Source organism: Chiloscyllium plagiosum, unplaced genomic scaffold (assembly GCF_037043375.1).
Source record: "Chiloscyllium plagiosum isolate Xiang-an unplaced genomic scaffold, Cpla_swu_hap1 HiC_scaffold_20, whole genome shotgun sequence".
In the NCBI taxonomy this organism is placed as follows: Eukaryota; Metazoa; Chordata; class Chondrichthyes; order Orectolobiformes; family Hemiscylliidae; genus Chiloscyllium; species Chiloscyllium plagiosum.
In genome coordinates, this window is record NW_028270158.1 from 49,130,654 (window position 1) to 49,145,703 (window position 15,050).

At 41.3% G+C, this 15,050-nt stretch overlaps 1 protein-coding gene across 1 annotated transcript in view; it reads right to left on the reverse strand.

The window, feature by feature from the left end:
* Positions 1-842: 842 nt before the first annotated feature.
* LOC122560567 (transducin beta-like protein 3) overlaps positions 843-15,050 on the reverse strand; it is a 60,009-nt gene continuing 45,801 nt past the window's right edge. The window contains exons 20-23 of the mRNA XM_043711324.2: positions 11,204-11,275; positions 8,495-8,653; positions 5,854-5,944; positions 843-1,738 (exon numbers count right to left, since the gene is read on the reverse strand). Coding sequence (XP_043567259.2) covers positions 1,363-1,738; positions 5,854-5,944; positions 8,495-8,653; positions 11,204-11,275 — 698 coding nt within the window. The 3' untranslated portion in view covers positions 843-1,362. The remainder of the gene's footprint in view (positions 1,739-5,853; positions 5,945-8,494; positions 8,654-11,203; positions 11,276-15,050) is intronic.

Consider the following 15,050-nt stretch of genomic DNA (forward strand, 5'->3'; position numbering starts at 1 on the left):
TAACGTTGTATTCCTCGCTCTGTTCTATTACCCAAATGCACTTCATATGGTACGATCTGCATGTACTGCACATAAAACAGAACTTTGCACTGTATCTAGGTACACATGACAATAATAAATCAAATCAAATCAGGTCATAGGTTTGAAGGGTGCATGTTTTGGATCGTACACAATACCCTCTGCCAGTGTGGATCAAAGGGCTACTTTATCCTGGATGGCGCTGAGCTGGAGTGTCATTCAAATGAATGGAGAGTATTCCTCCTCACTCCTAATTTATGCCCTCTAGATGATGGGTAGGCATTGGACACACAGGGGATGAGTTACTGCCTGCAGAACTCCTAGCTGCAAAGGTGCTCTTGTGGGCTGATCCAGTTAACTTTGTCACAGCCCTGAAAATGAACTTCAGAAAAGGGTTGGCTGCACAGTGTGATTTCCAAAATAATTTAAAATGGGGGATTGCAATCAATTAAACAAAGGTTGCATTAATTTAGGTTTTCTAAACCAATAAAAAAAGGAAGCAAATAAATAAACTGAAATTGGTGTAAGTACATAAAATCCATATGACAAACAGAAAATGTCAATCAGAAAGAGAAACATTGCAGAATTCTACTGAAAGCTCTGAAGTGCTACTTATGTGCCACGTGAGAGAGATAACAGAATTACAGTACTGATAACTTGACTAACATGGGGTTCGACAATCTACATTTCAACCATACACAAGAGTTTTGACTGCAATTTTAAGAACTCCAACTGGGAAGGATTAGTATTATTTGAGCCGAGTTCCCTCAAGGGGATGAATTGGACTAAAAGACCCTCAAGAAATGGGAGGCCCAGACTGAAAACATAATTTCATTGTATATTAATATAAATCAACCAATAAAATTCCAAATTAAAACACACATTTCTGGTTTTGAAATATTGATAATTACTGTGCCAAATCACAAAACAGCCTTTATGTATTGATAATTATGAAGAGAAACTGTAAAAGATTTATTCAGTATTACGAAAGCAAGTTTATATGGGCGATACTAACACTGTACTTAAATAGTTTTTACAACATTATCAGCACTTTTATCCAGTGATGATTACGTGGGAATTAAATAAGTGTTTAGCATTATGGAGACTTTATTATAAATTTCCGTTCTCAAATATAAAACCAGTCTTTTGTTTTATAAAAAGGCAATACTGCTGCTCTCACAGTAACAAAGAATTTGTAACTCAGAATATACGTGCCTTAAATCTCTACTTGTTATATCATATGGCTTCAAAGTCAGATCAATTTCATCAAACGTACATCAATTAACAAAGGGAGTTTACAGAACATCCAAAAGATGACAGCATGTCAGGCACACTGTCACAGCATCAATTCATTGGGAGAGATTTTGTTTTCTTCCTCACACTGGCCGGTGTTTGCTTTATTTTTCTTACAGGTGTCTTTGCTCTTTGTTCACCGGATTTTCTGTCTTCCTCTGAATCACTCTGACTTTCTGCTGCGGGCTCCAAATTCTCTTTGAGGTGCTCACAAGCTGATAGCAGGTGTTTTTGCTTGTGGCCATTTCCACTGTTTGATGCACTACTGTCACTGTCAATATCCGCATTTTTCCCAACCTCCTGCTTCTTGCTCCCCTGGGGGCAATCGGATCCTGGAATAATTGCAGCTTTTCCGGCCCCAATGGCTGCTTTGTCCATTGAAAAGAACGGGTCAATCTCCATGCCCCCAATGTGTATGTCTGAGTCACTGGGAAACAGCAGTTAAACTCTGGTGACAACTAGGCGATACCAATAACTTGATGAAAAGGTCATTTTTAATTAATGAACCTGTTACTTCTATGTTTATGTTTTAGTACTTTTAACAATCTGTGACCCTCTTAAGCTACCATCAGGAAAGGACTACACTTTTAAATATATGTGCTCTGTCACACCTTTGCAATGTTGAGGATGCAACTTTTTAAATACAATATTTAATGCTGCACAGAGTAAAACATCACACCAAGAACTTTAATTCATTAGTTACCACCAAACTATTTTCAGTATCTTACCAATTTTATCCTGAACTTGGTCCCAAGCTCTGGTTTCAGCCCAATGTAATTTTTATTGAAGTCTTCAGTGCTTACAGACCTGAATTCCACAACTCTCACCCATTATTCAGTTATCTTATAGAAGACCTGACTCTATTAGCTGAGGAACAGAGTTGAAGAGCACTGAGGTTGTGCTGGAACTGTATAAATCATTGGTTAGATCAGAGCTACAGAATTTGCAATTGTGGGATCCACATTATAGGAAGATGTGATAGCATCGGAGACAGTGCTGAGGAGATTTACCCAGGGTGTTGCCTGAGCTGGAGCGCTTTAGCTATGAAGAGAAATTGGACAGTCTGGGGCTGTTTTCCTTACTGCATAGGAAACTGAATCAATGCTAAAATTGAGTTGAATGAAAATATGAAGGACATAAATAGAGTAGACAGAAGGAGATTTTCCACTTGGTGGAGGGATTATTGTCTGGGGGAGTAGGGGAGAATAAATTTACAGTTTACAGTCATAGAGATGTACAGCATGGAAACAGATCCTTCGGTCCAACCTGTCCATGCTGACCACATACCCCAACCCAATTTAGTTCCACCTGCCAGTACCCAGCCCATATCTCTCCAAACCTTTCCTATTCAGATGCCTTTAAAATCCTGCAATTGTACTAGCCTTCACCACTTCCTCTGGCAGCCCATTCCACACATGTACCGCCCTTTGCGTGAAAAAGTTGCCCCTTAGGTCTCTTTTATATCTTACCCCTCTCACCCTAAATCTATTCTAGTTCTGGACTTCCCACCTCAGGGAAAAGACCTTGCCTATTTATCCTATCCATGCCTCTCATGATCTTATAAATCTCTATAAGGTTCCAACACTCCAGTGAAAAATGCCCCAGCCTACTAAACCTCTACCTACTGCTCAAATCTTCCAAACCTGGCAACATCCTTGCAAATATTTTCTGAAACCTTTCAAGTTTCACAACATCTTTCCAATAGGAAGGAGACCAGAATTGCACACAATACTCCAAACACGGCCTAACCAATGTTCTGTACAGCCGCAACATGACCTCCCAACTCCTGTACTCAATACTCTGACCAATAAAGGAAAGCATACCAAACGCCTTCTTCACTATCCTATCTTCCTGTGACCCTACTTTCAAGGAGCTATGAACCTGCACTCCAAGATCTTTGTTCAGCAATACTCCCTAGGACCTTACCATTAAGTCCTGCTAAGATTTGCCTTCCCAAAATGCTGCGCCTCTCATTTATCTAAATTAAACTCCATCTGACACTCCTCAGCCCATTGGCCCATCTGATCAAGATCCCGTTGTAATCAGAGGTAACCCTCTTCGTTGTCCATTACACCTCTAATTTTGGTGTGATCTGCAAACTTACTAACTGTACCTCTTAAGCTCACATCCAAATCATTTATATAATTGATCAAAAGTAGTGGACCCAGGCCAAATCCTTGTGGAACTCCACAGGTCACAGGCCTCTAATCTGAAAAACAACCCTCTGTCTTCTACCTTTGAACCAGTTCTGTATCCAAATGGCTAGTTGTCCCAGTATTCCATGAGATCTAACCTTGCTAACCAGTCTCCTTGTCGAACGCCTTACTGAAGTCCATATAGATCACATCCACTACTCTGCCTCATCAATCCTCTTTGTTACTTCTTCAAAAAACTCATTCAAGTTTGTGGGACACGATTTCTCATGCAGAAAGCCATGTTAAATATCCCTCACCAGTACTTGCCTTTCCAATTACATGTGAGGAGATGTGAGGAACAATTTTTCACCCAGACGGTAATGGGAATCCGGAACTCACTGCCTATAAGAGTGGTTGACGCAGAAACCCTCATAACATTTAAAAAGTATTTAGATATGCATTTGCGATGACAAGGCACATAAGGCCGAGAGCCAACTGTTGGAAAATGGAATTAGTGTTAGGGGGTCAGTCATGACCAGCACATAATTATTGGGCTGAAGAGCGTTATTATGTGCAGTCGACCTCTATGGCTCAAAACTTGCTGTTGTGAAACTTGAAAGGGTTCAAAAAAGATTCACAAGGGCATTGCCAGGGTTGGATGGTTTGAGTTATAGGGAGCGGCTGAATAGGCAGGGGCTGTTTTCCCTGGAACGTCAAAGGCTGAGGGGTGACCTCATAGAAGTTTATAAAATCATAAGGGGCATGGATAGGGTAAATAGACAAAGTCTTTTCCCTGAGGTGGGGGAGTCCAGAACTAGAGGGCATAGGTTTAGGGTGAGAGGGGAAAGATTTAAGAGGGACCTAAGGGACAACATTTTCACGCAGAGGGTGGTGTGTGTATGGAATGAGCCACCAAAGGAAGTGGTGGAGGCTGGTACAATTCCAACATTTAAAAGGCATCTGGATGGGTATATGAATAAGAAGGGTTTAGAAGGAAACGGGCCAAGTGCTGGCAAATGGGACTAGATTGGGTTAGGATATCTGGTTGGCATGGACAAGTTGGACCGAAGGATCTGTTTCCGTGCTGCACATCTCTATGAGGCAAAAATCTGGCATGGATTTGGGAGAGCGTTCAGAACACAAGTAGAAGGGGAGCATTGAGATGGGACACCAGTTTGCAAGGTCAGAGGGCTTGGAGGCATCTTTTACTTTAAATTCCTTTAGTAACATGGCAAGGTTAATGGGAACACATATAATGTTGGGGAAGAAAGGCAGATGCTCCAAGCCAGGGTCTGAGTGAAACCTGACAGGAGGACAGGCTGTGCAGCCAGAGTTGCAGCTTTGTAGGAATGTGGGTGAACCGATAGGGATAGCTGATCGGAGAGTCCCAATCTTGGTGATACCGAATACTGCGAACTCCTTACACTTGCCAGAGACAAAGGTGGAAGCGACAGGAAGGAGGTTTGCAATGAAGCTCTCCAGAGATGTTAAACCTGAGAGTGTGCACAAGTGATTTACAAGGATGTTGCCAGGGGTTGGAAGGTCTGAGCTACAAGGAGATGCTGAACAGGCTGGAGCTATTTTCCCTGGAGTTTTGGAGGATGAGGGGTGACCTATTAGAGGTTTATAAGACCATGAGGGATATGGATAGGTGAAATAGACAAGGTCTTTTCCCTGGGATGGGGGAACCCAAAACTAGAGGGCATAGGTTTAAGGTGAGAGGGGAAAGATTTAAAAGGGATCCAAGGGTCAACTTTTTCACATAGACAGTGGTGCATGTAAGGAATGAGCTGCCAGAGGAAATGGTGGAGGAAGGTACAATTAAAACATTTAAACGGCATCTGGATGGATGAACAGGAAGGGTTTAGAGGGACATGGGCCAAATGCTAGCAAATGAGACTAGATCAGATTCGGATACCTGGTCAGCATGTATAAGTTGTACCAAAGGGTCTGTTGCTGGGCTCCATTGACTCTATGAGTGGAACAGCTGAGCATAGTCCAGAAAAAGTTATGATTAAAGAATAACTGTGGAGCAGCTTTGCCGGTGATGAACCAGGTCTGACTGCATTTGATGGGCTCTAGCCACATTGAGTGATGGATGCTGTTAGTTGTGAGCCAGGGTGGGGGGGGGGGGGGGGGGAGAAGGTGAAGACAAGTTGTGGAAAATACCAAATTTTGCTGGGACAGTATGCCAAAGGTGAGCTCAGGGATGGAAGACTGCAGATTGTTTTTTAACCAATTACAATGCTAGAACCTATAAATGGCCTCATGTATTCAACAGAAGGTGCAACTATACCAAGTTACGACATTTTGGAATTAACAGAGTACCTCAAATGTTGCATGCCACTACATCACCAAACAGAGGGTGAACTCTGAGATACTACTGTTATTTATAGCCTGTACTTACCAGGAGCCTCCAGTCAGTCTCATACTCTGCCACATATAGTCCAGAAACATTGAGGCCTGCAACAGTCTATTCACCCTCTGGAAATGTCGCTCTGAAAGCATTCAATAAAAGGCCATTAACTTCACACTAATTAAAACAAAGGAAACTTCATCCCAGATGCTTACTGGCTTTGCCCATAACTGACAAAGTTAAGAACTAACATTTCAGGCACACATTGTTTAAATATGAAATAAATGCTTTAATATTTTAAAAATTCATTTACAGGATGTGGGTGTTGCTGGCTTGGCCAGCATTTAATGCCCATTCCTAATTGCCCAGAGGGCAGTTAAGAGCCAACCACATTGCTGTGGGTCTGGAGTCACATGGAGGCCTGACCAGGTAAGGATGGCAGTTTCCTTCCCGAAAGGACATTACTGAACCAGGTGTTTGTTTCCAACGACTGACATCATTTGTGGTCATCATTAGACTCTTAATTCCATATTTGTATTGAATTCAAATTCCTCCATCAGCTGTGATCGGATTGGAACTGAACAAATTAACAAATTTGAACCTAACAATTAACAAACATGAAAAAATGAGCCAGGTGTAACTATCTGGTGACCCTTCAGAATCAAGGTTTCTCAGCAAAGATGTATGAGGTGCATTTAGACAAGAGGAATGTAAAAGGCAAGCATCTGATTTAAATCCCAGAGGAACCAGACAGAGAGTAGGGTTGCTTAAAGGTCAACAAGGTTGTCTATGTGTTGAGCCTCAGGAGCTGGGAGAGATGAGTATTTTGCATCAGTTTTAATGTAGAGAAAGAAATGGAGGCTAGAGAACTAAGGGAGATAAATGTTGTTGATGTTTTAAAAACAGGTCACATTACAGAAGAGGATGTACTGGAGATCTTAGAAAACATAAAAGTTGAATAAATCGCCAGGACCTGATCTAATGTATCTCAGAACGCTGTGGGAAGTTAGGGAAGAAATTGCGGAATGCCTAGCAGAGATATTTGTCTCACTTAGTTGAGGTACCAGAGAACTGGTGGGTGGCGAATGTTCTGCCTTTATTTAAGAAAGGATGGGAAGGAGAAGCCCGGAACTATGGATCTGTGAGCCCGACATCAACGGTGAGTAAGTTGTTTGAGGTGATTCTGAAAGTTGGGATTTACATGCATTTGGAGAGTCAAGGTATGATTTGTGCGCGGGAAATCATGAACTCAAATCACAAACTTGATTTGAGTTTTTTTGAGGAAGCAACCAAAGAGGTTGATGAGGGCAGGTGTTGTTTACATGTACTTTAGTGACGCCTTCGACAAGGTTCAACATGTCAGACTGAATAGTAAAGTTAGATCACATGGGATTCAGGGTGAGCTTGCCAATTGGATGCAAATGCGAGCTATTGCATTTTGGGAAAACAAAGAAGGGCAGGACATATACAGTTAATGGTAGGGCCCTGGGTAACGTTGTAGGATAGAGAGATCTCGGGGTCCAGGTACATAATTCATTGAAATCTGTGTCACAGATAGACAGGGTGGTTAAGAAGGCATTTAGCATGTTTGCCTTCATGGTTCAGGCCTTTGAGTAGAGGAGTTGCAACGTCTGGTTAAAGTTGCACAGAACACTGCTGAAGCCTCTTCTTGAGTACTGTGTGCAGTTCTGGTCACCCTGTAAGGATATCAGTAAACTGCAGAGGGTTCAGAAGAAAGTTTTCAGTATACTACCGAGTCTGAGGGTGAGAGTTAAAAGGACAGGCTGGGACTTTTTTTCCCACTGTAGTGCAGGAGATTGAGGAGTGACCTTATAGAGGTTTATAAAATGAGGGGCACAGATAAGGTGAATAGACGAGGTCTTTTCCCTAAGGTTGGGGAGTTCAAAACTATGGGGCATATTTTAAAGGTGAGAGGAGAAAGTTTTTTAAAGGACATGAGAGGCATCTTTTCTTCCACACAGTAGTTCATGCGGTGCTGGATGCGGGTACAGTTATAACGTTTAAAAGACATTCGGATAAGTCATGAAAGATAGGATTTGGAGGGAAATGGGCCAAATGCAGGAAGGTGGGACTATTATAATTTGGGATTATGTTCGACATTGACAAGTCGGACCAAAGGATCTGTTACTGTGCTGTTTGATTCTGTGATTATGTTTTCTGGGTTCTAGCCGACAGCGAAACAGGAAGTCTGATTTGAACCTGATACGAAGAGTATTTGTGACCTGATTTATCAACAGGAATCTTTGGACATAGCTCTCTTGAGGTCAAACTAATTGTATAATACAATAGTGTAAAACAAAACGCTTCTTGTTATGGAATTAAGTCAAGAGGAAAAAAACAAAGCAAAAACAAGCAGGTACAACGAAATGCCTAGTGTTTTCTCAGTCTGACTCTTGCTACAAAGTTTCACAAACCGGAATTGGGCACAGACAAAGTCTGGCTTTCAGCTGACTGCCTGCACCCTCCTTTGATGATTCAGTGTCTTACTGGTATTCACTGGTGAATCCCACACCTGAGGAAGGTGGCACTGAAGGTGAGAAAGCGGAAATAAACTGGCGAACATGAGCACTTCTTTATAAATCATGCAGTCCTTCAACAAAATAATAAGTTAAAAGATAAAACGCCCAAGTACTTCTAAGAAAGAAAACAACAAGGATAATAGTTTAATTACCAGTATAAGGGATTAATCCTTCCAAAGCACCTTTAATCCCATTGTATTGAAGAAGTTGCTCAGGAGTTTCATTTTGTAGGAGGATCTGGACAACAGACTGAGCTTCATGACAGTGTTTAGAATTTGTGTTCCATACAGTGCAGAACTTTAACACAGACTCTGAGGAAGATAAAACAAATGAATCAAAGTCATTTAATGCAAACCGGAAGATATGTGAAGGATGGAAATCAGAAACAAACACAGCAGTTGCTGAAAAAGCTCAGCAGAGGTAGCAGCAACTGTGGAGAGAAGTCAGAGTTAATGTTTCGGGTCCAATGAAGGGTCACTGCACCCGAAACGTTAACTCTGATTTCTCTCCATAGGTGTGCCAGACCTACTGAGCTTTTCCAGCAACTTGTGTTTTGTTATTATTTTAAGATGAAATGCAGTCACTTTGCAGGGAATACAGATTTAGAGAAGAATAACTTTGTAATTGTTGACACGGACATACCAGAACTGAACTGCCACTAGGTGCTCCCAGCCCATTGTAAAGGATCAAGACATTTCACACACAATTACATTCATCTTAAACTGGGCTTTTGTTTATGCTGATTCAAAACATACTTCAGCAAGTGGACCCTGTTCATTATACTGACTGCATCTGTAGATCAAATCAAACATCTCTACAAATTTCCACTATTTGCAAATAATCTAAAAGGTTATTAAAACTGGGGTGCAGTGGTAGTATCCCTATCTGTGAGTCAGGAGGTGTGTAATAAGCTGGTTGATTAGAAAATAGGTTAAAATTAAGCTTCTTTCGGCACAAGGACACCGATGGACATCTTTTAAAAGCCTTAAAAATTATCTTAAATTTACAAAATGAAACTGACTACTGTACACTATTCTAGTTAATAAATTGTTCTATATGGCTTCCTAGACAGTCTTTTTCAAAATCAAAATTATGGCGATGGCTGAGACACTGGTTAAAATTGCCCATTTTTATTTAATTTGAATTATTATTACCAGATGAAAAGCTTTGTTTTGTGTGCAGTACAGGCAGATGGTGCAATACAAAGTGCATTTGGTAATAGAACTGAGGAATACAATGCCACAGCTGCAGAGAAGGTGCACAGAGAGCCAGGTCCACATTAAATTTAAAATGTTGTGCAATAAATCTAATTTCAGCTTCATTAATAGAATAGTACAGAGTTAAAATTCCTCAAAAATGCTACCTGGGTGCACCAGTACCTTTGGTAATAAGCAAGTCTGTTTGAGTATGAATTTTGCAAAGAAAGGAAACAGTCTTCTTGAATGGGTATATGAATAGGAAGGGTTTGGAGGGATATGGGCCTGGTGCTGACAGGTGGGACTAGATTGGGTTGGGATATCTGGTCAGCATGGACGGGTTGGACCAAAGGGTCTGTTTCCATGCTGTACATCTCTATGACTCTATCCCTCCCACATCCACATCCAAATCATTTATATAAATGACAAAAAGCAGTGGATCTTAATTACTGAACTTTGAATACAAAGGTCTAGACTAGACTGACACTTCAGTGCAGCACCGAGGAGTGGGAGTGCTGCACTACCACACAAGACAGTTTTTTTGATGAGATGTTAAACAGAGGCTCTCAAGTGGGTATAAAGATCTCCTGATACGAGTTCAAAGAGAATCTGAGACAACATTCATCACTCAACACTACAACAGATTACTGGATATTGCTCAAAGCATCCCTACAATGCCAACGCAGGCCATTCAGCCCATCAAGTCCACACCAACTCTCCAAAGAGCAGCTACCCAGACCCTTCTCCCTCCCCTATCCCCATTACCCTGCATTTCCCATGGCCAACCCACCCAGCCTGCACATCCCTGGACACTGAGGGCAATTTAGCATGGCCTATCCACCGAAGCTACATATCTTTGGATTGTGGGAGGAAACTGGAGCACCCGCAGGAGAACGTGCAAACTCCACAGACAGTCGTCCAAGGCTGGAATCGCACCCATGTGCCTGGTGTTAGGAGACAGCTTTGCTAACTACTGAGCCACCCCAGATTAACTCTCTCATTACTAGTCACAGACAGAACTTGGCATGTCCTGAGGTTGTTTACGGTGTGAGACAAGTTTGTTGCTTGACTACTTTAACCAGAAGAAAGAGTTTCTATTGAATTCCATAACCATTTATATACCTTGATTAGATCACCACTCTTCCTCCTGAACTCAATGGAGTTTAAAGGTATGTAAATATCCTCATCCTCCTGATTCCCAAAACTGATCAATATTCCAGCTGATGTCAGAACAAGGCTCTATATAGCTAAAACCCCACTTTTGAACAGAAAGCCCCTTGAAACAAAGACCAATGTTCTATTAGACTTTAATGATTACTTTTTGTAGCTTTGTACTAGTTTGAGAAAACAGTTCATCACCACCTTCACATGGGCATTTAGAGATGGGCAATAAACACTGGCCCACATCCCATGGAAGAGTTTTATCATTGAAGTGACAGCAATGTGTCCACATAGTTTTGGCACAGCCAAACGATTTAGGTGCTGAATCTCTTGCCAAATGAAACAATTTCTCTCTCTTGGATACAAAGTGGATAACCACAAACAACCCATGTTGAACTGTGACCCAATCACTTAGAGGCCTTTGCAACCTTCTTGTAATTGGCATATTCTGTTTAAATTTTACATCTGGTACCAGTCCAACTTTGTCAATGAGAATACTCATACCTTTCTGATCTTGTCGCAACTTGAGGATTGTTGATTCCAGCCTTTCACGTCCCTTAGCTTCACCAAGTATAGCTGTGGAAAAAGAGCAACAAATAATTACTTTACATTAATACAATTATATTTCATACACACAATATTTTGAAATAGGATTTATTTTGTTCCTGCAGTAAGAAATCATTGCTTAACATGTCACCTATAACTTGTATGATTTCAATTTTATTTACATATAAATTTATAAAGTTAACAGAACAACAGCTTTAGAAATCCATTGTGCAATGTTTAGGTCTGAATTATAATTTTAGACTTACAATATTTCTATAATATTATATTTCACTAGTTGTAATAAACCAACAGATGTGAAACTAGGCTTGAAAGATTATGTTCTTTAATCAATGTGTCAGTCAGAGACTTCAACCTGGACCTTCTGGCCCAGAGGTAGGGTCAAACCTGCTGTGCCAACACTGACAGTGGTCATTGCTGAGGTGTCCGCAAGCTGTTTTTATCCTGATTGAAAGACGCAATGTGTAACCTATAGTTTGGTCAGGAATATACAAGACTTGCTGGCTGGCAATTGTACCATGTCTCCGTCGGGTGCATTTCTGTGAGCTTTCTAAAAAAGCAGGAAGGAGATACCACTGTGAACTTATCTAAAGCTGTATTTACAATCCTTGGGACCACACAATCGCTAAACTATACATTGTTCAATAAACAATGCACTCTGGAGTTTTAATTTAATTCATTCATGGGGTGGGAACATTACCCTGGGTTCTAAGTTGGGAAGAGTAGGATTGTCTACAGGAATGACCCAGAGAGACTATCTATTGCAAACACTGGAAAATTGTGTCACCTGGTTAAAAGAATTTGCTTAATCAGATTAAACTTTCATCTTTAAGTCAGCTGTGTCACTGTTTTCCACTTCAGGTCAATGGAGAAAGTGGGAGATATATCTCTATAAGAGACTGATAAAATTGGCAAGTGTTATCAGAGTACCCATACTCTCAAACTTCTTCAGCCTCTCTACATATCTGATTCAAATGACCCTGTAACTTAAAGCTTTTCTTAAAATTATGTCCAGTTTTGAACATAAAGGAATGTACATGCCAAAAATTATCTTTGCAAGTCAGAAAGGAAAAAAATACCATCTGGTCAACATTAGGCTGGACACTGAGGCCAGTTCTGGGTTTGGGCCTCTTTTGATTGTTGACTGCAAAGTTGTAGGCCATCCTAGTGTTACTCACAATTTGGAGAAGGTGAAAAATTGGCAAGGTCCCATCCAGACCCAACTCCCAATCCTTCTTCCCTTTCACAACATCAATCCATATCACGCTGGAGGAACACTTCTCCCTTCTGGTCAGACAAGAATAAACATTGGGGCTTTCGCCAGAATTGCTCAAGACCCAGTGCCAAAAAGGCCAGAGAGGGTGATTCTCATGTCCCTCACTTGTATCTGAAAGTTGCAAAAAAAGGTCCTAAAGCTGCTCGATGTCCCTGTTTAACAGAGTTCGTTAGCCTGTCACTCGCTGGAGACAAGAACTGCTTGAAAATGCAGCAAGCAGACTTTAAACATTGATGGGAAAGCCAAGGTGTTTTTTCTGAATTTTGTTTTCAGTTAAGAAATGGGCAGCCAAAAGGTGAAAAGCATCTTTATGTCTCACAATACCTCTGAACTAGAAGCACGATGTCCCCATTATCTCTTGACTGTTGATATAATTAGCCCGGCTGTCCATATTTATATCAAGCTCCGTCTATTCAGCATCCCATCAAAACCAAGCTGCTTTTCCCTCCCCTTGCTCAAGTTCAATCATTCCTAACTCCTAGAGCTTCATAGCTAGGTGATTCTTTCACTACAACCCACAGTCATGTCATAGGAGGAAATAAAGCCTAGATAAATCTCAAAGCCAGTAGGAGAAATGACAACCTTCCCTCAAACTGAACTTCAATCTGTCTGGACCAATGATCTTCCCAGTAGATGTTCCACAGCAACTGGCATTTAATGTCAGAACAAAGCCAATAACTGTGGCAAAATGATGAAACCAATCATAAAGCGTGCAGTGCCAAACCAGTGAATCAAATGGTTAAAAAGAAACACAACTGTATGTGACTTGGAATTCGTAGAGTGGTAAGAGATTAAGCTAATCATTTTTGGCTAAGTCACCAGGGAATGAGTGTTTTTCATTTCAATTTAAGTATCTGTTGTGGTTGATTCTGCACAAATTTGGAAGCTGCAGTCTGACCATCGCCACCCATTCCAATACTCTTGCATTGTCTCCTTTAGGCTCACTTTGTTTCAAGACTCATTTTCCTCTTGGGCTGAGCTCCACTGAATAATGATAAGCATCATTCAGAGTACTTTCAATAAACACTGAGAAGCCTTGGGCTTGATAGAAAACATTAAACATGGTTACGTTTGACAACCTGACACAGACGTTTGGCGCCATTAGAACAGTAGATAAGGAAGAATGAACAAATACCTTGTACTTTTAAAAATGTGTTCACTCCTGGAATGTAAGCATTGTAGATATGGCTAACATTGGTTGCCAATTCCTAATTGTTCTTGAGGTGGCTGTGCTGAGCTGCCTTCTCACACCAATGCAATCCTGTGAAGGCACTCACAGTGTTGTGAGGAAGTGAGTTCCAGAGTTTTGACCCAGCGACAGTGAAGGAATGGTGACAAAATTCCAGATCAGGGTGATGTGCAGTTTGGAGGCAAAATTGCAGGCCGTGGTGTTACCATAAATCTGCTGCCCTTGTCTTTCTATAGATGATAGAGGTCACAGGTGCTGTCATAAAGGTGGAGTTCTCCAAAAGCTTTTGACACAGTGGCACTTGAAGGACTGTGCACTATAAGTAAGTCTTCACTGTGCCAAAGGCAATATTGAGAGTTGGCTGACAAACTGCAGTTTTAACGGGACCGCTTCCAAGAGGAACTCTCAGGTCCTTGCATAGAAATCCAAGCCAACACATAGGTACAATGAACAATTAGGAAGGCACATGGCATATTAGATTTTAGTGCAAAGGGCTTGGAGTATAAAATTAAAGAGGTCTCGCTACAATTTTACTCGACTTAAGTGAAGCCAGACCTGGGATACTCCACAGTTTGGACTCCTGACGTAAGGAAGGTCATAATTAGCCTAGGCAAGACAAAGATTGGTTCTTAAGATGAAAGTACTGTTCAGTGATGAGATTGAGTAGAATGGATCTAGAGTGGCCGAGGTTCAGCACAGTGAGGAACCATAGAAGACTGTGCAAGGACAGAAACCAGATGTTGACAGGCTGTCTCCCCTGGATATAGAGTGTAAAATCATGGATCATACTGTCAGGTTAAGAGTTCAGCCATTTAGGATTGAGATGAGGAGAAATTCTTCCTTCAGAGGATTGTACTCTTGGAAACATAGCCTAACGAGGCTCAGCGTGTGGAGTGTGCACAGGGCTGAGAACAGTGCGTTTTCGGACTTTGTTCGAATAGATTGGGAAAAGCAGAGCTGAGGGAGAAAGTCAGACCTGACCGTAATGAGTGCTCCAGAAGACTAAAACGGGCTATAGGTGCAAATCCTGCTCGAGCTCTTATATTCTTCAGATATTGTTGTGCCGTGAGATAGAACTGGCTGACAGTGGGAGAGGCTGTGGGGAAATGTGCTTCAGGTCATCAAAACCAAGTTGAGCATCATTAACATTCAAGCATTTAGACTTGCAGTAAGATACATGCAGTTAGAATGAGGGGTCAACTGCTCAAATTGAAAACATGGATTAAGCAATGTTATCCTCCTTAGCGAATTGGTAATCTATTGAACAACATCCCAAAACTGCTTGGGAGGACTGACTGCTTACTGCTGCTATGGTACAGACC